Source organism: Quercus lobata, chromosome 11 (assembly GCF_001633185.2).
Source record: "Quercus lobata isolate SW786 chromosome 11, ValleyOak3.0 Primary Assembly, whole genome shotgun sequence".
Classification (NCBI taxonomy): Eukaryota; Viridiplantae; Streptophyta; class Magnoliopsida; order Fagales; family Fagaceae; genus Quercus; species Quercus lobata.
The window spans coordinates 50070247-50095730 of NC_044914.1; the positions used below are offsets into that span (position 1 = coordinate 50070247).

Below are 25484 nucleotides of genomic sequence, written 5' to 3' on the forward strand. Positions count from 1 at the left end.
TTTTCTCTCTAAAAAGCCACATAAAAACGTGCTTAGGATTTCCTTTATATACTGGGAGAAATAGATTAGAAACCCTAATCCTAAATGGGCTTGAACCGCTGTTTGGGCTTAATTAAAATTCTGCAGATACGATTTTTGATCGATCGAACCAGATAGATTAGGAAATCTTTTTCTTGCAGCTTGTATGTTCTTGAATCTTGACTTGAATCACCTTGAGCATTGTCTAATAAAACTTATAGACTCTAAGATCTATATCTAGACAAGTTTGTGTTCACAATTTGCCAATTGTTCTAAACATTTAGAACCTAACACTTTCCTTATATTTTCACTTATTCATCTTAACATTCTTGTTTTAGATAATTTTGAATCCTATTTTTCCTTTTATTTCCACTTGTCCATCTTAACATTTATCATTTCAATTACACTCATTTTATGAAAATTTTGCTTCTTCACACCCCAATAATCAGCACCATAGGACATAGCTAATCTTATAGCAGTCTTAAAAAGTTTTCTTTTTAACTTAACAGTTATTCTGCGATCACAAAATACTCCTAACATGGTTCTCCACTTCATTCATCCTACTTTTATCGATTCACATCTTCTTCAATCTCTCTATTCTTATAAATTATTGATCCAATATATCAAAAGTTCTCTCTCACTTTGGTCTCTCTTAACCATTAAGTTTACCACTCCATTTGCGTACTCTATTTTAGTCCTACTTAACCTACTTAGCAAATATCCTTTAGATTCTAAAATGACTCTCCAGATTTCCAACTTGACATTAGCTTAATGTCAGGTTTCATCCACTAAAACTATATCATCTACAAAAAGGATAGGCTAAAGAACTTCATCTTGAATCAATCCAGTAAGCTCATCCATTACTAGTGCAAAGAGATACAAACTTAATGTTGATCCTTGATGCAAATCTATAGTGAATAGAAACTTGTGATCCTTCACTTGTTCTCACACTAGTTACATATGCTTAAATAACTTAATATACATTAGAGGAACTTCTTTCTTTTCTAAAACTCACCAGAAATCTCTCTCTCTCTCTCTCTCTCTCTCTCTCTCTCTCTCTCTCTCTCTATATATATATATATATATATATAGAACTCAGCTTAAAACACTGAACTCTATTACTATGGCCATTCCAAATACAAATTCTTTTAAAAACACAAGAATAAAAGATTACTTGCCATGAAGAATATCAAGAAGAGACCCATTAGGTGCCTACTCATGCAAGGACACGGAGAGAGCCATGAACACAATAACCTACAAGCTCGACAATATTTTCATGTTTTAGTCTTGAGACCGTGGAGACCTGTGAAGTTTTATGTCAACTTTCTAAGAAAAAAGAAGATAGATGGGAGCGAAGTGTAGTTATGAGCATAACGAACTCTTATAGTACCTTTGCAGAAATTCTTGGTCGGGCTGTTTTTTTCTGGAGTAACTTTTTCATGGCTGCATTCTGTCCACCATTCAGGACACCATGATACACTCTTCCATATGAGCCCTCACCAATTAAAGCCTCTAAACCAAAATTATCCGTAATATCCTTCAACTCTTCTACTGGAATGGCAGGGACAGCAATAGGTTGCATAGTTACAGTCTGTTTATCTTTTGGCGTGCTTCTTTCGCAGCATACACTCCATTATTGCCTGCATAATTCATGTTGACTTAGGTTGATGGAAACAAAATCAGCAGCCATAAAAGGAAGATTAGAAATCAAATCACAATCAAAAAGCTCCGACAGAATGATAACACATGATAATGGCTAGCTATTATTACACATTGTATAGCTTCCCCAAAAAAAAGAATGGTAAATACGCAAGCAAGTATACAGCACAAACAAATCACACAAAACAAGCATGGAAAAAATAAAAGAAAAATTAACAACAAACAAGTTGCTCTAGCTGATTTCAAGCAGAACTTAAGGAATATCAACTAAAAATTCAGATAATAAGGAACCACGCTTATACATTTTCCACCCCATTTTTTTGAAAAAAATAAAAGAAAAGAAAAGAAAAGAAAAAGAAAACCTCAACTAATTTGAGTGTAAAGGATTAGCTTGGTCCAACCAAAAGAAGGAAAAAATAAGCGTGGTTTAAGAATACAGAATCACCTGGTGAATTATTTGACATGTATGGTCCAGTATCAGCAGCTTTATGGATATCATTTTCTTCACAACAGCCAAAGCAGCTCATTATCCTTCCTCTAAAGGTAAATGCCTCCAACAGAAAATTTAATCAGTTTTGGGATGTATTACTATAATGAAATAAAAATACTTTACTAAGGGTGCTCCATACCCTGGAGGCCCAAACACAATCTATTCTCTGGTCCAAAAAGAAACAAGTGCCTTAATAAGTGGTGGATTGTTAGGTTGTCAAAATGGGGGGAAAATAGAAGAAGAACCATAAAAACAAATTAAAAACAAAAAGGGAGAAAGGAAAGAACACTGATACTCTGATTTCAAAATTGAGAGCAAAAGCAAAAGTACCACCTTTTCTAATCTCTTTCAAACGCACATATATGACCTTCTTGTGCAAGTGTGGGAATTGTGGCAAATAATGACATAATATTGATTAGAAAAGCAGTCCAGTAACTGATATCATATGCTACCCTGGTTGTCACAGTTTAAGTCTCAATGGCATACAAATTCTCAACCTTAAATAAAAATTCTGCAAACGCCAATAAAACTCACATCTACACACCAATCCCACAACAAATCAACCCATTATACTACACTAAGAGAATTAACACATAAAAATGCTAGATTTTATGAGCCATCACACAAAATCCATTTGCTACATATAAGAACCACATAACATAAAATTCTACACTTTCCCCCTCTACAATCAAAAGAGAGTAATGACCCCAGAGCAAAACACCACAAACCAATCAAAACACAAATGAAACATAGTTCCAAGAACAGAATAGCAAAACCAAGGATTGAAAAGAAGGGATGGGTAACACAAATTAAAGGGCTTCGAGGAAAATTCAACACAGACCCAAAAATCTACAGTTAGGAAAAGACTCACCTTTTTAGGAGAATAAGCAGATGATGCTTGAAAGCAGTATTCACTATTCACTAGGGGTCCGTTTAGGAGGAGAGAATGAAATGAAATGGAATGGAATAAAAGAAATATTTTTAGAATATTCTTCCCTTATCTTGTTTGGGAGTTTTAACGGAGGGAATGGAAGGTTTATTCCTTTATTTGGGAGTTTAAGTGGGAGAGAATGAAATGGTTAGGAGGGAATGCTCATTCCTCTATTTTCCCTCCAAACCTCACATTTTGTTCCTCTCAAAATTGGGAGGAATTAGAGGGAATAGATTTAGGTTTAGTGAAATTTTTGTTAAAACTCCTAAAATACCCCTTTAATATCAGCCATTCTTTTCTCAATCAGCAGTAAGAAAAAAAAAAAACATAGCTACACGTTATTGCCTATTTGCTACAAAGTGAAGCTACTGCTGTTTTGTGAGACACCATTGAAGCTACTGCTATTCATCAACATAGTTACACGTTATTCTTTGACTGCTGCAAGTTTGGGTTACTGCTCACAAGTAAGTCTTTCTATTTCTTATGTTTCTACAGTTTCTATTATGTTTGCCTTCTACTTCATGTCTTGTCATATATTTTCTATCTTTGTTTCATGAACAATCTTCTCCAAATTTATGAACAAATTTGAGGAATGTATTATTGCTTCTATGGGTTATATTGCTTTGGCTCAAAGCAGTATTCTTACAAGGAGAGTTCTACATTAGGAGAAGTTTATTTAAAGAATGTGGGGTGGGTTTGTGTGGAACTAGTTTTCTATATTTTGGGCTGACAAATGCACGTGTAAAAAGATGTGTGTTGAGAGTCTGCTTATGTCTTGAGTTTGAGAGTGTCAATTAATGAATACATTGATGTCTTGGGATTGTGGATTAAAATTGATTCATTAAAAAAAAAAAAATCAAAACCAAAAAAGAAAAGAGAGAAAGAGAGTGTCGGGATTTTGTTTGAGTTGAGTGTGTAAGGTTTGTTTATAAGCATTGGTAGTGTTTATAAATCATGTCATTAATATTGCATTTTTGTTGGCATTGTCAGTGGATGTAGGATTATAGTTGGCCGAACCACATAAATCTTGTTTTAATTTTTATGTTGAATCTTTATGCTAATCGATAACTCTTAACATAATTGTTGCTGATAAATGTGGCCTACATATTTTTTATGGAAAATCCAACATATAAGGAGATGTTCTTTGGTTGCCCAGATCATGAGCACAAATGTGTCTTACTGACACTGACGTCTTGGCCTAAAAATTAAAAAAGTGTGGGATTTTTTGGCCAACCTTAGTTTTGGAATGGATTGTGTTATTTTGTTTTGTTTTGGCAAGACTCATTACCGGAGTTTTTTTTTTTTTTTTAAAAAGATATTTGTTTGCATTTTTAGACAATATTTATTTTGTTGAAAATAAATATATGATGCGTGAATTGCTTTACAATATAGAAATATATATAACTTGTTTTTTAGCTACAGTAAAATTTCTTTTTCCTTAAACTAAAATTGTTTTAGTTTTATATCAGGAAATTGATATGTTAATAGTTCTATCACCTCTGGTCTTAGAGGCAGTATAAGAAATTGGGAGATGAAGATGTATTAAATTATCAAATCCATTGTAAAGACCACCAGCCAAAAAAGATCCAATCTAAAACTAGCAGCCCCTAAAAAAAATTGCAAATTGAAATAAAGAAATTGTGCTATTGTCAATTTTTCATGTCATTATCTTCCTCTATTAAATTATTGATTAACGTGATGCAATCTACTCACCTTGACAAAACTATATTGTAATTCAATAATCTAACACAAACCCAATTGTGGCTAACTAGTTTCACATCATCCACTAAATACTAAACATTTCAAAGCAATTATAAGTTCTCATTGATTATTTTTTATGTTCTTTAAAATGAGGGGTATAATAGTAATGTTATTATAAAATGATTCTATTCCATTCCTTCCAATGTCACTTCCAAACGGTATTACTTACATTCCATTCCATTCCTTTATTTTATAACATCCAAACAAGATTTTTAAATTCCATTCCTTTCCCTACTAAATCCATTCCATTTCATTCCTTTATAAACTCCCAAACGGACCCCTAATAGGCATAAATGTTACTCAAAATTCTCAATATATGCTAGTATGAGATACTAGCCTTTGAGCACGTGCTCACGCGCGTGCTCAGATGCTCTTCTATTTTTTTAAGAAAAAGTTAATAATTTGCATTCATTATAATTTGAAATTACTACATTTTTTAGTCACAAAAAAACCTAGGAGTGTGATGAAAAATTATTTTACTTGTAAACGCATAATAATCATCACACCCCTAGGTTTTTTGTAATTGAAAAATGTAGTAATTCCAAATTATAATGAATACAAATTATTAACTTTTTCCCAAAAAGAATAGAAGAGCCTCTGAGCACGCACGTAAGCGTGTTCTTAGAGGCTAGTAATATATAACAAAGATATATGTTAGCACCATTCATATACATATATCACATAAAATTATAATATGTATTCACTAAGGTTAGGGATATTTATTTTGATGTAAAGAATATTAAATCACAAAATAAAACATACAAAAACTTATATGAATCCTTGATATTCAACTGCATAAGTTCATTACATAGATGAATGAGTTGTTATGTGCATTATTGTCGAAGCACCTATATCCATTTTCAACCACCCCATCAACCAAAATATAGAAAAAAGAAGAGGAAGATGTGTCTTTAATTGTCTTTGAGAATTTGGCACAGAGCAAATCCTTCCAAGGTTCTCAGTCACCTAAAAACAGCATAAATCCAAATTTCCAAAAAATAAAAAGAGAGTATTTTAATGCAATAAAAAAAAGGTAAAGAAGATATTAAAAATTGGAAACAGATTTAGTGAAGTTTTGAATGAAAAAAAAAAAAGGAAAAGAAAATAGTTGAAAAATATGTGGAGTTTTTCATTTCAGTCCTATAAATTATCTATAAATGTACCATTCTGTTGAATCCTAATGCTGACTTTTTGTTTAAATTTTTTTTCTATAACAACATAAACTTTTATTAAATTAAAGGAATTTTTTTAAATTGACATAGGATTTTCACCTTTAAAAAATCCATTCTTATTTATGTTTAACTAACAAATATTTTTTGAAAGTACATTTTTATGGATAAAAAACAAACTAAGTATTAAAACCCATCAAGAACAAATTTGAACCATTTTCACCCTATATAAAATCATAGATAGGAAAATTACCAATCCATTAAAGCTACAAAATTTGAAAACTCAAATTCAAACTATACCTTGTCTGCTCGTCTTACTGTTTGTTCTCAAACTTGGGTTTCTTCAAAAGGTTCCTTTACACCTACAAACTCACAAAAGAAAAGAAAATGAAAATGAAAACCAAATAATTTATGGAGATCGAACATGCAACAAAACTACGAATTTAAGTTGAATTCAATTGATGATAAATGAAATGAATAATCAAATCCAACAGAGTAAAATAGACAAATCAAACTTGAGAACCTCACAACTTTGTACTTTTTGAGAAAAAAAGGAGCAGAGAAAATAGAAAAACTAATACTTGAATCTCACATGTGTTACCCAATTTTAGTTTTGATTGGTGAAAAATATTGGGAGTTATTGATTGCTTGAATTTTGAAATTTCAAAGAATTTTTTTGAAAGAGAGGTAACTACCATGTACGTGTTTATTGGTAAGAAGTCAAGAGACAAATGAGGATTAGAAATCGACAATGTTTTTTTTTTTTGTGTGTGTGTATTGGAAGTTCTAATCTGTAGTAAAAGGGAATCTTTTTTTTTTTTTGGGTAATTGAGAAGTGGAAAACGTGGTTAGCAATTGTTGTGATAATTATATAAGTTTTCTGCTAATCAAAAAATAATTGTATAAGTTTATCTCTTAAAAAGTTTGAATTTAGTTTACAATTTGTTTAAAGAGGGAAAAAAAATTGAATTTAGTAATTGGATAAGTGGAAAAGGCAAATTAAAATTATTTTTTTAGGAGTAAAACAATAAACATGATAAATTTAATCGGCTGTAAAAAGGGGGGAAAATTTTGGTTGGTAATTGAAAAGTGCAAAACATTGTTGACACTTGACATAATAAAATTATTTTTTAAGAGTAAAACATGGGATAATTCATATCCATTTTTCTATTTTAAAATTAAATAAATAAATGAATGTATAGTTGCTTTGAAGAAGTGGGTTAGTAGAAGAGTGTTCCTATTTTGTAGGCAATATTTTAGTGCAAGTTAGACATGTATTTTTACCAGACTATCCTTTAATTTTGTCTCCACTTAAACTTAGAGGTGTAAGGGTATTTTGGAATAAAAAAAAAATCCAGTCCAAACAAGGGAACCCCAATAAATGAACGTATAGTTTCTTTAAAGAAGTGGGTTAGTGGAAGAGTGTTCCTATTTTGTAAGCAATATTTTAGTACAAGTTAGACATGTATTTTTACCAAACTATCCTTTAATTTTGTCTCTAGTTAAACTTAGGGGTGTAGGGGTATTTTGGGACAAAAAAAAATCCAGTCCAAACAAGGGAAACCCCTTAAATAGTAGTATAGATAAATTTTTATTCATAATAAAGCCGACTAGATGCAAAGACAAAGTGATATAATTTACACTTGCATGGAAATTTAGGAAGTTGGAAATTGAAAGTGAGCGGCTCTATTTTTTTAAGGCAGTTCTATTCTGCTTTGTATTGTCGCCCCGATCTTTGCGCTTCTAGCAATTTCTTTGTCATAATAAGCCTCCAAAAGGTAGTTTTAAACTTCTATTCATATTTATTGTAGAATTTAGTACTCTTCTTTTTGCTAGGTGAATTTTATACTATTCTAGGTGAAAATTATTAAATACTCTGGGAGAACTATAGATGTGTATTTCCTCCTTACATGAATTATGGGTTCCACCATAAATTTAATTAGTAGGACCTATAATTATGTGGGAGGAGGGAGTACGTATTTATGATACTCTACGAGTACTCAATAATTACCCCTATTCTACACTACTATATTAGGAAACTTATTAATTACGTATGTGGTGTACTGGTACATTACCATAAATTTAATTAGTTAAACTTATTTTTCATTTGTGACGAGAGTAATGAGAGAGTAACACATCACCTTTTTCTTTTCTTTTCCTTTTTAAAACAACATGTCACTGTCTTTCAAGAGTGTTGAATAATTGACTCAACAATTTTTATAACTTTTGACATAATTTATTACGATTGGTGCAATAAAAAATTGTGTCAATAATACACTGAAGTGAAAGTAATGTTATTGTAAGCATTGTCAATATTTATAAATAAAGAGAAATATTAATAAATACCCTAAGAGTATTGGTTTAAGAACCATTTTTAGAAATATTTTATTGGAAATTGATAAATCAATTAATTTTTCTAACAGCCTTTTATATTTTCCATAAAAGTGGTGTTAAAGTTTTCCTAATTTGGTTTATTAAAAATTGTCCTAAGAGCACAGTGTGGTGGGCCTTTTGTGATTTTGAGTTGGACTGCCTCCTGCTATAGTGGGCCCAAGTGTTCTAGATAAAAGAGTTGGGACCAATTCAATTGCAACTCACCCTAGTCCGACTTGCACACAAACTATGCCCCATTTGCCGAAACTTTTAGTCACATGCCCATGGTAGGAGAAGTTGCAACAGAAAAGTTATGGCAGATAAATGCAATAAAATAATGATAAAAGAAATACGTTTCTTATTAGGCAAAATAAGTAAGAGATTAAAGCAGGGAAAAAGAACACATTATAGGTGAAGTTGCAAAAACAAGAAAAGAAACAATAGCAATAAGTGGTAAAATCAAAAGAAAGGAAAGGATCATTCTATCGTGTTTAATTGTATTACGGGGCTAAGGCCAAGGAGGGAACAATTCCTCAACACGAGTAACCTCACTGGATAATCCTGCCATAGAAATTATCCACTTTGAGGGAATGGGCCTGAATGGCTTATGTCCAAACGAGTTCTTTATCATCAATAGAGAGTAGGCTTTTAGAGGGAGAGAAGGGATTAGTCTATTGGTGCACGCCTACCATTCTACACTCTCTGTTTCTTTTCTCTTTTCTCTCTGTTTTGTTACTTTGATTCTTTCCCAATCTTTTCTTTTTTCCTTAAGGCTTGCTCGTGTCGTGATGTGATGGTAGTGCTGTGATTCTCTTCTAGAGGTTGCCATTGTTGTTATTATGATACTGTGCATGGTGAGGGCCCTTTATATACAGCCCGTCGTGACTGATTTTTTACCATTTTAGCCTTTAACTAATTTTATTTGGATTAGGGTGTTTCTCCCGACCACCCACTGGTTTGTCAGCTGTCCAACCACCACCACTTACTTGTACTGGCTGTGCCACTCCCCATTACCAAACAAAGAATGCTATTTTGTTTGCTTGCTCACCGTGGCATTCTCTCTTGCTATCCCTCATGGCATGCACCTAGTGGTTCCAACTCATCATTTATTCTTTTGGGTGGGATGTCATTCCAACAGGATGTTACCTCCAAAAGAATATGAGCGAGAACCCCAGAATAGGCTTTCCCTACTCCCAACTGCCAGACCATGCCCTCTCTTACCTCTGACCCATAACCTACCACTCTTGTATTGGCTGGGTAAAGGTTGATAGTGCCTGGGCCTTGCGCGTGCTCCACTTCCTATGTACGCCAAAAAGCTTGTCTATTGCTCATATATTTGCCATGGTTTGGAGGCTTATCTATGCATTCTTCCGCTCATCCTTGACCTCTTATGACGTGACCTGTTTTCTGATTTTCATTCTTTATTGGCTTGCTCCTTCAAGGGCTGGGCCTTGCTTGATTGTGGGTTTTCACCCCTTTAGCCCATTCTTTGTTCCTTCCATAGTCTTGTTGTCATTCCAACCATACCACTTCGCCATTCCTGCAGTGGTGTTATTTAACCCATGCTTGCTGGGCCTTTTTGGGTCTGCTGCCTATTCTTCTCTCAATGACTCAATATGGTCATTGGATTTATACTCATGTTATTTTGGGCTTTTCTTGATTCATTACATTACTCGTGGGCTCTTTTGTCCCATTTCTTTCTTCTTGAGCATCCTTGGCCCATTTGCTTTCTCCTGGGGCTCTCGGCCCATTTTCTAATTCTGCATACCCATGAGCTTTTACTAACTCTTTTGAGCTCCCCTAACCCAATTAGCTTATCCTTCATCCTTGGGGCTCATGGGCTTTCCATCAACCCCTTACTTTCTTCCTTCTTTACTTTGGGCCAACTGCGGCCCATTCTCACTTTTCTACATTGCATAATGCTCATGGGTTTACTACTTCTCTCTCTGGGCTCTTATAGGCCCATTTGCTTTCCTCGAGGCCCATTTATTTACTTTATGGGCCCATAATCCATTGTTCCTGCCATTCAGGTTTAATGGTTTTTCTAACGATTCACTAACTCTTCTCTGCTCATATTGTTGGGCTTCTTCCTACTATTGGGCCTCAAAAATGAGCATCAACACATAGCTAATGTGATTCATTTTTTAATAGAAAGATCATCTTAATTAAAACACAACAAAATGAATTTTTTTTTTTTTTTTACTGCACGAAATGGATATTAATAGTTGTTGGCATGTGATTATGACAATAAGTATGTAACAAAATCAAACTTGAAGATTGTCATTTGGTTAGAGGAAGCAAATAAGACCTTACTCACTTTTATGGCAAACTGTCACTGCTTGGCATCATCTTCTCAAGCTTTAGGTAAATAACAGTGTTGCCAACATGCCTGCGTAGTCAAAAAAAAAATTCAACAAAGCTATCCAATTCATGTTAGCAGGTAACATGCAGCAGTCATTATAAATAGTAAGAGAAAAATTCATTAATAAATATTTCTTCTCATGTTACAAAACCAAAAGTCTTTCACATATTAGAAAAAGTTTTTTTCCTCCCTAAACATAATAATAATAAAAAATACATTGAACCCTGAATCTACACTGTTATTTACTTCTGGGAGTATTTATATTTTAAAGCAATGCTTCGTTGAAATGAATACATTTGCATTCTGAGGCCCTTTTTCTTTTCTTTCATTTCTAATCTTGTCAGACATGTTCTAATGCCTAGGCCCAATTTGCTGGATTTTCAAGAGATTTGTGTTGGATATATTTCAACAATTTACTTTTGTGATTAAACAAAAAGGAACAACATTCAGATCTAAATATAAGCAATAACACAAATAGATATGATAGGCAAAAGCAATAAATAGATACTGTATATATAAGAAGAAATTTGCAAATAATTAAAAACTCACAGACCAAATGCATGAAGGATGAATGATACAAATCAAGTCTTGTATTTGACACAATCTCCTTAAAGTAGATTTCACCCCTCACATAATTTGTGATTCTTTGAGACTCACGAACATCTGCCTCCTAGGATAAAATGATCTACAGCAAGGAAAAGAAGCACATAAGGTCCGTGTTCTACGAACTAATCTATGTCTCTTTCTCTCTCTTTGACTCAAATGCTAATGCACAAAATGTTTTCTCTTTGGGAGAGTTTCTCAAAAATTGTTTTTAATGAATGATGGACTATGAATATATACGTTACTGTACAGACACACTGTTTCAGAAATAACTACTGTATACAGACTTACTGACTCAAAAAATAAAATAATAAAATATTAGTATTATTTGGACAAGAGGACTCAGTCCACACTTGCCTAAAGCCCAACCCATGGGCATATAAACTCATATTTTTTATCATTTCCTATGTGGAACTTAAGGATCCTCACCACTATAATATCATGTTCAAGTGAACACATTAGGAGTCAATTTCTTATTCACTCCATACTATTTTTTCAAGAATTTCTTGGTACTATTTGTTTGTTGATAACACAAGGACTTCGCAGCAGAATATTGGAAGATTTATAGGATGAACTACCCTTTCATGAAGATACTCCAAACCCCTTGCAACATCTAGATATATATGAATTCTTTGTCCCCTTGCTTAGAATTAGGACCAATAGTGCTCAAGAGGCAATCCTCAATAATCAATAATGTTTTTTGGCCAAGAATTCAAAACTGAACTTGTTATCAAGAAACAAAAAAGTCGTACAACACATTACAAACTTCAAGACTGCCTTGATGAGAGCTTATCTATTTCATAACACAGTGGTTTGATTCATTGAGCATACAACTCATACACTTGCTTTTAGGTAATACAATTATTGAATATGTAAGGTTGAATTTAATCAACCATTTTGTTGGCTTTATTCCATGTCAATTTGCTTGTAATTCAGTATTTAGAAACCCTGTATTTAGGTGGGAATCATGTAAGGGTAGTGTATGAGAGAGTGTGAAAAAATGTTCAAGAGTGTGCACTCAAAAAGGGCCTCGCGACTGGATCTCGCGACTGGCTCGCGATTGGCAAGTCGCCAAAGAAGGCACACGTGTGAAGCATACAAGGGAGCTGAAGAGTCACGTCAGCTGCTGCACTACAGGACAAAAGTCCCAGGCTGGCCAGGCAGTTAGTTCACGACTCAGACTCATGACACAGTCAAGTCGCGAGGCCAAGTCGCCAGAACACCTTGTTTGTTACAAAGTTGACTCTTTGCATTCCATACACATCCTACTATATATAGACCCTTATACCCACGAAATGTAGAAAGCTTCCAGAGAGAAACCTTAGAGAAAAACAAGATTGACTCATTCATAATCTTCATCCTTTGATTCTTCAAATTCCTCTACTCTCACCCTCTCCATTGTTACATCCTTGAGAGGTACATTAGTCAAAACTTTTTGTCACCATATCTATATCTATAAGGAGGTTATTTGGTGCTTGGAAAGCAGTTAGTAAGGGACCAATTGATATTGGTTGATGCTATAGGCTATAGCAGAATCCGATAAGCTAGAGAAGACAAAGGTACGGCGTAACCTCATTGGAGCAAGAAGCTTGGAGGGCTTAGGTACACTGGGTAGATTAGGCTTGGAGGGTCTTCTACTGTTCATATATCCCAACTTCATTCTCTAGTGGATTATTGACCACTTGGAGGACGGCGGAGAGGTTTTACGCCAAGGACTTCGGTTTCCTCTTTGATAACACATCGTTGTGTTGTCTTTGTGTTTGCATCTCTCTTCCCTTGATCTTTGCCGTTTAATTTCTGTTGTGGTTGTGATTTTATTTGATTTGGATTGTTTTATCAATTCTGTTTTAGCTTATGATCATGTTCCGCACATACATTGTTTGATAATAAGCTTGAATTTGTATTTTGTAATTTGAGGTCTAAATGTTCATAGGTATTTTATATACTATTTGAACATTCTGAATAAAAAGTGCCCCCAGATGTGGAAGAAAACTCTACCTGGGAATAAATAAGGTGAATAAATATTCATCCATAAACAATACAATATTGCTTCAAAATGTAAAAAATAAAAACCCCTGACAAACATAATTGAACCACTACATAAAGATAACTTCAAATTCATCTCAATGTAGCCCACATCACTTGGTATCCATAATGATTTTAAATAAACCCAGAAGTTCAATTCCTTCATCAGAGACTATATAATTACACAGAACATTTAAGCACCTCCACTTCCACCTCCACCATTTTTTTGTTCAATTGGTCAATACAACAATGTGTTCAAATCTAATTTGGGTAACCTAATATAATGCCCCACTAAGAAATAGGAAAATAAAAGCATACTTTGAGGGTACTATAAATAGAATTAAAAGCATGAATTTGGAATCATGGAAACACAAATCCCCAACAACACATCAAAAACTTCAAGACTACTATGACGGTTCGATTCATCAGACATACAGCTTAAACCTGCTTAGGTGATATATTTATAAAATCAAGGATGCCCCTAAATGTGGAACAAAACTCAACATGGGGGAAAATAAGGTGGACAAATTAATACTCATCTATAAACAATTAGATATGGCTTCAGAAATTGTTTAAATGTAGAAATGGTAACCCTGCAAACATAAACTAACCACAAAATAAAGATAGCTTCTAATTCATGTTGCTAAGGTGGACAAATTAATATTCATCTACACAAGTATTTGCATCCTTGACAGTGTAACGGGGAGCTCTACCATACCGTGTCAGTGAAATCAAAGTCTACTTCAACATTTGTTTCTAGTTCCATAATCATGTTTCTTATACTCCTGTTGCAAGCCAATAATCAACCAGCTTATACTCCTCCTCCTCCATCTCCTACTCCTACTCCTCCTCTTCTCCTTCTTCCTTTCCTTCTCAGCCTTTACCCTTTCTCTGTTGAGCTTCAGAGTACAAAAGAAAAACAATCATTTTGGTATAAGCTAAACAAGTAGTCAAGAAAAAAAGCAGTATCAAGCTAATTCCTTGATTCCCATAATTTAGTAACTCCAAAGACGTAAGCCTTAGCAACATGTATTGACAATAGTTTCATAAATATTCCTTAATTTAAAAATAACAACATACGCTTCCTTTTCAAAACATGCATTCCCTCTTAAGCAATATTCATTATTCAGTTTTCTCCCTGTCACCTCAAAATGATATTTCTGTCAACTAAATAGTTTCCAAAAACTCCTTAAGCATAACTAGCTCCTGATTTAGGACTAGTTACTATTACTTCAAATTCAAGAAGATTAACTGTCCAACTTTCTGCCATTATTCATGCTATGAACAAAAAAGCTATTAAAGCAAAGAGTTCAAGGTAATATTTAAAATTGAGAATTCTATCTTTAATTGTTACATTATGCTACTACTCTTAAAGTTTTGTCTAATTAGGGCCGCTCACCCACATTTTACCAGTGAAATTTCCTATAAATGTCACCTAGATTCTCATCAATTATTGTTCTTTTTTCTACTTACAACAAGTGGGGAGGGGGCATTTGAACCCAAGTTCTCCCATGGGAATGACCTGATAGTGTCATTGAACCACAAGGCTCTGGTCTCATTAATTATTCCATAAAGAATACATGCAATTACACACACAATATTATTATATTCTATCTTGCCACCTCCTTATGCAAGACAAAAGCCACATATAGCATCGCTTTGATATCAATGACATTCGAATTACCATTACAGAAAATTATGATGGAAAGCTTTTATGAGTGTAAATTCCCTGATTTAATAAGAATAGGTTTATCTCTACAACAATATTTTCATTAGTACATTTTACTTGTAGCTATAACTAGAATGCTTATAAATCCATTACCTAAGCAAATAAATTAATATTTAATTAATATTTAATATTATTATGCCTTATGAGGACTCGAACCTTCACGATTTTCAATCTTTTGTGTCTACCATTTCAGCACCAAGATATCTTGAAAGTAAATCCTATTCCATGAAGCACAAATTGAAATTGTTTCCTAAGTTTCCATGAAAATCATTAATAAAGGTCCCAAACAAACACCCTTTTAGGACTTTAAAGCTTCAAAATTAGAACTATTAAGTAACGGCTGCAACTCCCAGCTAAAAAGGTAAAGTCCATTAAAGCAGTAGTTGAAGGCATCAGCAGCTAGCTGGGTTTTGGATCTTAGATAATATATACATATAGCCACCTAATAAATAACCTAAAAATCACCTTTCTTTCGTGATTGGTCTTTTCAACTCTGTTTCTGACACGTCTTGAAAATAAATGCTCCTAACGAAAACAAAAATTTCAGAAGTTAATGACAAAAGTGAGAATAAAAAATTTCGAATTGAGCAGTTTAAGTACTCTATGAATTTACAAATACTTACTTGTAGGCATAATTATCACCAAATGGTCCCTTCAAAAACAACAACTCATAAATGCTACAGCGAAAAGGAATTTCTGCATTTGCATCTACTGCAAAAGCCCTGATAATGGCATCAACCATGCAAGAATAAACACCAGGAAATCTTTCTGTAATAATTGGTTCAAGTTCTGAATGCAGGGGTAGGGATTCCAGTTTAGGTTTCTCTAACTGTACTCTAATCTGTTTAAAAATGAAATAAAATAAAATAAAAAACCACATACAACAACAACAACAAATTCAAAAGAGGAACAAAAGTTTGATAATAACCTAGCTGATTCTACATATTTGGTAGAATGAGTTTGTATAATATCAAAGAATAGATGATAACAAGTGTAAAAGAAAGCTTGATGCTGTTGCGGAAGAAAGCCAAGAAGAAAGGAAGCAAGTCAAATATCTAACTTCTTGCAATACGACAATAGCTTTAGTTGTATACATAAAAGCTACAAGTCATTTAGTGTTAGTATTAGTCAGTTAGTTATGTTATTAGTCACGTCTGTTTGTTAGAGAAGGAATCCACATAGTTTGGAGCTGAATTAGAGACTAAGAGGCATTAACCTAATTTATTTGTATAAATACTTTCCATGTACATGTTATTCATTATTGCAATACAAGATACTTTTTCATCAAACTTGAAGCTAATCCAAGAGTGTTCTTCAATGACATCAGCTTCCCAAACCATCACCATTGATGAAAATCATCCATTTTTTCTACATCATGGAGAAAATCCAGGTGCAATTTTACTTTCACAACCTTTAGTTAGTGAAATCTATCCTGCTTGGGCAAAAACAATGCAAAGAGCATTGAGTGCCAAGAATAAGCTAGGGTTTTATTGATGGTACTCTCACTTTGACTCCAACAATGGCGAAATCACCTCTGTTGGTTCAGGCATGGACTAGGTGTAACAACATGGTTGTTTCCTGGATTCTAAACTCAATTTCTCCAAAGATCCTTGCAAGTGTGGTTTACAGGGACACAGCTTTGGAGGTTTGGGAGGATGTGAAGGAAAGATTTTCTCAAGGGAATGGACCAAAAATTTTTCAGTTGCAGAAATATTTGGCTGGAATTAATCAAGGGGAGCTCTCAATCACAGATCATTTCACTTAATTGAAGTTCTTGTAGGATGAGATTGATAACTACAGAGCCTTTACATGTGGAAGATGTACTTGTGGAATCAATCAGAAATTGATTCAACATCAACTCCAAGATTCCGTTATGCAATTCTTAATGGGGTTGAATGATAACTATAATCAAATTTGGAGCAAGATCTTACTAATGGAACCTCTTCCCTCCATTAATAAAGCTTACTCCTTGCTAATGGACCTCTTCCCTCCATTTATAAAGCTTACTCCTTGCTAATGGAACCTCCTCCCTCCATTAATAATGTTCTTAGTTACTATATGGGCCTTTGCTCCCACTATAGTATAGCGTATTGAGATCTGTGGGTACAAAACTGAATGCTGACTCTGAATTTAACCACTAACCCTCTGCCAAGAAGAACACATATCCCTTTTTTCTTCTCTAATGCCATTGTGTAATATGATTCTTGAAAAAGGAAAATACATCATCATCTGGAAAGAAATGGGTTAATAATAGGTTATATGAATCTGCTTTTGATTGATTTGGTCTTTATTAGTTTAACAACTGTTTATTTGACATTGATTTGCAGGACTCAAAACTATAGATAAAGCCTCTCCAAGTCTCCACATACATGATTCCTTATAGTCCTTGCATAACATTATGGGAATACATAAAAAATAAAATAGTAGCCTCCAAGCCCAAGGTCAAATTAAGTTAATGTGCCAAGAAATGTTGGAAAAGTCGGTGACTGGTTCAATGTAAAATGCAAGGGAATGCACATATAATATTCACGAAACTGAATTTTTGTACACTTCATATTTAGGTTGGGACCATTACATTTATTGGGTTAAGTAGCTCGTTCTTATTGGATTTTAAAGCCAGAATTTACTAATGGAACCTCTTCCCTCCATTAATAAAGCTTTCTCCTTAATAATGAAACCTCTTCCATCCTGGTTTATACCTACTGCAAAAACCAGACAATTCTACCTCTATTCCATCATTGTCCAGCTTTCTTTCCAATCACAAGTTTTTCAATTCTATGAATTGTACTCTTGTTAATTTTGTTTCTAATTTGTCAAAACTATGGCATTTTAGACTAGGACATCCCTCAATCAAAAAAAGTGTGGTACATTTTTCATCTCAAACTTGTAACAACATTTGTTGCAATGTCTGTCCTTTAGCCAAACAAAAGAGATCACCTTTTTCTTTTCAATTATAATGTTTGTTCTTATGCTTTTGACTTTATTCATGTTAATATTTGGGGTCCTTATTACATTTCTACTCATGAGGGCTTTAAATATTTTTCGTCCATAGTTGATGATGCAACTAGGTCCACTTGGGTCTTCTTCTTGATGAAATCTAAATCAGAAACTATGCCTTTTCTCATCTCTTTCTTTACCATGATACATACTCAATTTGGAGTCAAAATCAAAGCTATCAGGTCTGATAATGGACCAGGATTTTGTATGATTGATTTTTATAACACTCACGGTATCATACACCAAAAGACCTATGTTTATACTCCACAACAGAATTCTGTAGTGGAAAGAAAACAACAGCATATACTTTCAATTACTAGACATCTTAGACTCCAATCTAACATCCCTCTCAAATATTGAGGTGACTGCACACTCACTACAGTTCATCTTATTAATAGGTTACCATCTCCTCTTTTACAAGACAAAACTCATTTTGAACTCCTTTTTCTTAAGCCTCCTTGTAGCCATTTAAGAACCTTTGGTTGTTTGTGCTATGCTTCAACTCTCCAAGTTCTCATGCCTAAATTTGATCCTAGGGCAAGGGTTTGTGTTTTCTTAGGCTATCCTCATAATGTCAAGGGCTACAAACTACTAGACTTACATTCTAGACAGATTTTTATGTCTAGAGATGTGGTTTTCCAAGAACTTAAGTTTCCCTTCTTGTCGACTGCTTGTGCTCCTCGCCCTATCTTAGTTACTACTTCACCTTCACCTTCCACTATGTTAAAGTTGAAGAAGATGGGCAACGACATGATAACATGTCATTTAGACAAAAGATAAAAGACCTTCAGAAGAACGACTGTGTTTTATGATAATAAAGAAGCATGAAACAGTTTTAGCAAAAAAAAAAAAAAAAAAAAAAAAAAAATAAGAAGCATGAAACAGGGTCGTTTCATTAAATGAAGACAACCCAAATTCAGCACAAAACGACAGCGTCCTATTAAATGAAGATTGGGTTTGTTATTGAGAATGACGACATTTCTAGCTAATGCATTAAGTCTTCTTGCACATGATAAATGTAAATAAGTCATTGTGTTGTGACATTTGTCATTTGGCAAAGCAAAAACATTTAGGGTATGTTTGGTAACTATTTTTTCTCCTTATTTTCTATTTCCAAAAACAATTTTATATTTTGAGACTAAAAAACTTGTTTGGCAACTCAAAATAGACAAAAAACAAAAATTATTCTCAAAACTCAATTTGTGAAGGAAACTGAAAACATGCAAAAGATTGTTTTCAATTTTTAATTTTCAAAAGTCAATGAAAATACATATTTAATTTAATGAATCTGTCTCATTTAATGAGTTAGTATTAGAATTCAAATCCTAGTAACAATATATTTTAGTATTTTCTATTTTTTTTCCAAAAAACTATCTTTTTAATTTCAACTAACCAAACATGTTTTTTATTTTAAAAATATATAAAAAAAAAATTCATTATATTCCCAAAAACAAGTTTATGAAAATAGAAAACAAAAACGGTTACCAATCATAACCTTAACTTTTCAATCTAGTACTCATATTTCTATTGCTCCTTTTGATCTTTTGCATAGTGATCTATGGGGTCCCTTTTGTGTTCCTACTCTTGAAGGTTACAAATTTTTTTTACTATAGTTAATGATTTTTCAAGATGTACTTGGGTTTATTTGTTGAAAGCTAAATCTGAAACTCAATAACTATTTGAGCAATTTTCAACACTGGTCAATATTCAATTCAATTCCAAAATCAAGTGTATAAGAACCGACAATGGAACTGAATTCATTATGCAATATTTTTTTAAATCAAAAGGGATTTTACATCAATTGCCTTGTGTGGAAGTACCTCAATAAAACTCTATTGCTGAAAGCATCAACATATACTTAATGTAGCAAGAATTTGAGGTTTTAGTCCTCCCCTTCCTTTACATTTCAAGGGCAATTTGTGTTTTGCTTCTACACTAACACATCAAAGGCACAAATTTGCACACCGAGCCCAAAAATGTATTTTTCCAAGTTACCCTTCTAGTATCAAAGGTTACAAAGTTTTAGATTTGAGTACAAATATCATATTTGTGAGCAGAAACATCATTTTTGATGAACACGTATTTCCTTTTGCAACTGTTCCTTCTACAGTTGATCTGAATTTTGATCGTTTTGTCTTTCCCACTTCTATACCTAATACCTATTCCCCACATATGGAGTCTTTACTTTCTACAAATTCAGCTAATCCAACATCAGAGGTCTTGCCTTCCAATCCTTCACTTGGCTCTAATCCTCCAATTCCTAATGTCCCTAAAGTTTTTCCCTCTATTGAACCTCCATGTTCACCTGCTTCTCAATCTTTACCTCCTACCAGAACATCTTCTAGAATTATACATCATCCTTACCTTAAGGACTATTCCTGTCTCTCAATTTTCACTTCATTCAACCCTCAATCTGGTAAACTCTGTGACATCTCTGATTCTCTTTCTTACACTAAACTCAATCCAGCCTATCACTCTTTCTTTACAGCTACTTCTTCCCATAGTCCTGAACCCACTTTTCACCAAGATGTGAAACATCCTGAGTGGAGAGCTGCTATGGACAAAGAAATTGCAGCCTTAGAGCAAAATCACACATGGACTTTGACTACTCTACCTCATGGTCATGTTCCTATTGGTGTAAATGAGTTTATGGGATTAAGTGAAATTCAGATGGCATCATTGAGATATACAAAGCCGGGCTAGTTGCTAAAGGTTATAGTATACTCAGAGAGAAGACCTTGACTATTCAAAAACTCTCTCCTGTTGTAAAATCAGTTTCAGTTAGGGTGGTTTTGGCCATTGCTGCCATGAAAGGTTGCCATTTACACCAAATGGATGTTAGCAATACTTTCCTCCATGGAGATTTGAATGAAGAGGTTTACATGAGCTTGCCTCTTGGATTTCATAGCAAGGGGGAGCCTTCTTTGGTATGCAAGTTGAACAAAAGCTTATATGGGCTCAAACAAGCTTCAAGGAAATGGTTTGCAAAATTCAGTGCTACCATTTTGGAGCTTGGCTTTAGGCAGTCTAAAAGGGATTACTCTCTTTTTACTAAAACTAATGGCACATCATTTACTATATTGGTAGTGTATGTGGATGACATCTTGCTTACAGGTAATGATCCCATTGCAATTAGAGAATTGAAGCAACTGCTTGATACCAAATTTGGTCTCAAAGATTTGGGATCATTGAAGTATTTTTTAGGACTAGAGGTTGCTAGAAATGAAAAGGGAATTAGTTTAAATAAGAGAAAGTATGCTTTGGAAATATTGGAAGATACTGGTCTAATGGGTTGTAAACCTGCTAAAACGCCTATGGAACAGAATCTGAGGATTTCCAAAGATGAAGGGAAGGTACTTTCAGACCCTACTCAATATAGAAGGTTAATAGGGAGATTGATGTATCTGACCTTGTCAAGGCCTGACATTACATATTCAGTGCATAGACTAAGTCAATACCTTGCTAAACCAAGAGAACCTCACTTATTGGCAGCTTAAAGAATTGTTCAATATATCAAAGGTTCACTTGGGTAGAGCATTTTCTTTTTCAGTAGTTCTGATCCAGTGAAGCAAGTCAAATATCTAACTTGTAATATGACAGTAGCAGCTACAATTAGTTTAGTGTGTGTTAGTAACTTAGTATTAGTCAGTCAGTTATATTATTAGCCATGTGTCTGTTATTAGTGGCTGTTTTTGCAGTTTAGAGAAGGAATCCACATTGTTTAGACCTAAATTAGGGACTTAATTAGAGGTGGTTAAGCCTAATTGATTTGTATAAATACTTTCTATGTTCAAATACATTATTCATCATTGCAATACAAGATAGTTTTTCACCAAACTTTATACATACCTCAGCTCTCAATGTTTCCTTACGGGGATCACCATCTTCAAATTTAGCCATTTCAGCTTCAATAGCAGAGTTATGATCATAAATATTGTCCTTCTCCTGATTGAAGGCAGCCTTTTTTGCAATGTTGATTGCCAGTATAGCTCCATGATAGTGTGAATGTAAATGCCTAAGGTATACTGGCAAATCACCGGCATTCTTAAAAGCACGTCCTTCAAAGTTATATACGTGTCCCAGCATTGACTCAGGAGTTTCATTCTCAACCTTTCTCCACCAATTTGAATACCCATATTTCTGAACTTGAAATCCGAAGGATTTATAGAAATGGGTTTTGTCCTGTATCCGCATATCCACAAGTGCGTGGATGAGTTTGTACTTGTCCCAATCGTTGTAGATAATAGGATGAAACAGTTGGAACATGTAAAACTTCTTTACCACTTGACGTTGAAGAAACAGCTCAGAGAAACCGAGGGTGAAGTATTTTGATATATCACGTGGTTTCAGACACTTCTTTACCACAGAAGCCATCATGTACCTGTAATGAACTAAATCCCTCGTTCTCCCAAGATTATCCTCACAGTCCTTAAACACTTTAAAGGGATGATAAACCATCAGATTCTCACGCCGAATACGTAAACGGTTGAGTAAATCCCCTGAAAAAAAACCCATTTCAAAATGGCCATATAATAATTTTGCAACTTCCCCAAACAATCTTCTGAAATAAGGTCCAAATTGTAGAACTTGGTTACTACTCGGATCGAACTCCCAAAAAATTTTCTTAGAATCAGTCGGAAGATGATTAAGAAAGTATTTAAATGTCTGTAACGTAAGACAATATGAAAAATAAATAAATATACACATGCATATAAAATATTATAGCAAATTATTAAAAAAAAAAAAAAATACCATAGACTCAGGATGTGGAGGATCCTCCAAGCATTCTGGGGGCGGTGATGGATACGGATTAGGCTCAACACTTTGAAAGGCTTCTATCACGTTCACTTCAGCAATTTTTGGATAGTAGTTGACTTTGGAAAATGCATGTAGATAGTCCATTTGAGGTTTCCAAGCTTTCTTTCTAGCCAAAAAGTACCATTTTTTCTGTTTCTGACACAACCCACTCTCTTACGCCAATCAATTAGTGCACTAAGATGCTCCACTTCCTTTCTAGCCAAAAAGTTTCCTTTTTTTTTCTCTAAAAGATTCCACTCTCTTACACCAAAATTTTGAAATATTGTTGACTCGTTAAGAAATGAACAATAGTAGTCGACTTTGGAAAATGCATACAGAGAGGCCATTTGAGGTTTCCAAGCTTTCTTTCTAGCCAAAAAGTCCCCTTTTTCTTGTTCACTTTTTATCTTCCAACATATTGAAGTCTGATGCTTTCTTCTTCATTCTTCTTTCCTTTTTTTTTTTTCTCTTTTCTTTCTGTTCTTCTTCGTGCTGGGTTTTTGCTCTTTTTAGTTTCTTCACTTTTTAGTTTCTTCTCTTTTTTCTTTTTTTCTTTTCTTTCTTTCTTTCTTCTTTACTCTGGTTTCTTCTCCTCTCATGGTCAGACCACACGTGCTCCACCACACTTTTTCTCTTTTTCTTGTTGATGCTTTCTTCTTTCTCTTTTCTTTTTTTTATTCTTCTTTACGCTTTTCTCTTTTCTTTTTTTTTTTTAAGGATTCAGTTAAGAGCACACATTAATCATTCATTTTGAGAAAGTTTTTATGGAGGATTGAAAAATTTGTCAAAACAATTAATTACTTTTTTGTTTTTTTATAAAATTTTTCTTAAAATGGTTTACTAATAGTATATGCCCTAAATACGTACATTAGTTTATCCTTTTTTCTTTTTTTTTTTTATATAGATAGAGTGATCTTCATGCTGGGTTTTCTCTTTTATATATATATATATATATATATATATAGAGAGAGAGAGAGAGAGAGAGAGAGACAAGAATTGAGAACAAATTTTAGGAATTTTCAAATCAAGGAAACCCCCCATATCAGGCATTTTCGTAAATATTTGGTGAAGTGTGGGACACACATGTGCTCCACCACACTTTTTCTTGTTCACTTTTTATCTTCCAACTTAGAGAGCGTTTGGATTCGGTTGATAAGTCTGCGTTTGCGTTTTGTTTGCTTTTTTTTTTTTTTTTCACGCGTTTTTAGTTTTTTGAGTGCTGCGGTTACTGTTCATGTACTGTTCAATGAACAGTAACCGCAAATTTTGACTTTTCCAATTTGTTTCAGCCAATCACAGCATATCGTATACTGTTCACGGACCCACAAATTTCACTTTTCAACAACTTTTTCATTAAAAATGGATCCCACGATACTATTCACACATTTAAAAATTATTTTGCTACAATGTTTTTCAGTTTTCAGTTTCAGTTTTCAGTTTTCAGTTTTCAGCTATATCCAAACGGACCTCTAAAGCTTTCTTCTTTCCTTTTTTTTTCTATTGTCTTTCTTTCTTTTCTTCTTCACAAAGGGTTTTTTTTTTTTTTTTTTTTTTTTCTTTTTTCTTTTCTTTTCTTCTTCACGAAGGGTTTTTGCTCTTAGTTTCTTTTCTTTTTTTCTTTTCTTCTTTATTTCTTTCTCATTTCTCTTTTTCTGGTTCACTTGTTATCTTCCAACGTATGAAGTCTGATGCTTTTTTCTTCTTTCTTCTTTCTTCTTTCCTTTTTTTTTCTCTTTTCTTTCTTTCTTTTCTTCTTCACGAAGGGGTTTTGCTCTTAGTTTCTTTTCTTTTTTCTTTTTTTCTTTTCTTCTTTATTTCTTTCTCATTTCTCTTTTTTTGGATCACTTTTTATCTTCCAACGCACTGAAGTCTGATGCTTTCTTCTTCTTTCTTCTTTCCTTTTTTCCCTTTTCTTTCTTTCTTTCTTTTCTTCTTCAAGCTGGGTTTTTGCTCTTCTTGTTCACTTTTTATCTTCCAACGTACTGAAGTAGTTCCCTTTTTCTGTCTCTGCACTTACCGAGATTAAAACTTGGGCTGAGATGGGTTTAAAGCTAACCACTAGGCTACGCTGGAGTGTTGAAGCTCTAAGTGGAAACTCAATATACTTTAAATAAACTTAACAAAATTCCATACCACTGAATTAAATAAACTTTCAATATTACTTTTAATTTATATTATAACTAATATTCATAATATTTTATTATATTATATATTTTAATTAGCCATCTCTAAAACGGAGTATAAAATATATTCATACTTTTATACTTCAAAAATTAATTATAACTTTTGTAGGGTGTAAATGATTTATGGGTCAAGCCGAGGAGGATTATGGCCCAAGTTCAACGAAATAGACTTTGGGTACCGCCGAGGGTAGTTCAGTCCTCGGCAGACCCAAAGTTCCCCCTCGTAAAGAAGGGTAAAAATGGTATAAAACTGAAACTCGGAAAAAAGATCTAAAATATCCAGGGAAAGCTGCCCTTACTGCCATTCAATGCTCTGAACCTGACAAAGCCGCATTCTTTGGCTTTTACAACCATCCCCAACGACTTTGAATATGGGCTGATGGGACA

General features: G+C 33.7%; 1 protein-coding gene and 1 pseudogene across 2 annotated transcripts; both read right to left on the reverse strand.

The window, feature by feature from the left end:
• Positions 1–1195: 1195 nt before the first annotated feature.
• Positions 1196–11393, reverse strand: LOC115968046 (annotated as a pseudogene).
• A 2383-nt stretch (positions 11394–13776) lies between these two features.
• LOC115968045 lies at positions 13777–23300 on the reverse strand. Of its 2 annotated transcripts, XM_031087245.1 has the most exons (5): positions 22870–23300; positions 21967–22782; positions 15744–15961; positions 15586–15645; positions 14180–14290 (listed from the first exon to the last, which is right to left on the reverse strand). In XM_031087245.1, exons 1-5 carry the CDS (start codon positions 23017–23019, stop codon positions 14272–14274), a joined length of 1263 nt encoding a protein of 420 aa, XP_030943105.1. In that variant the 5' UTR covers positions 23020–23300; the 3' UTR covers positions 14180–14271. The 2 variants fall into 2 exon arrangements, with proteins under 2 accessions (XP_030943106.1, XP_030943105.1); XM_031087246.1 differs by lacking the exon at positions 15744–15961 and having other exon boundaries at positions 13777–14290.
• Between the last annotated feature and the right edge of the window lie 2184 nt (positions 23301–25484).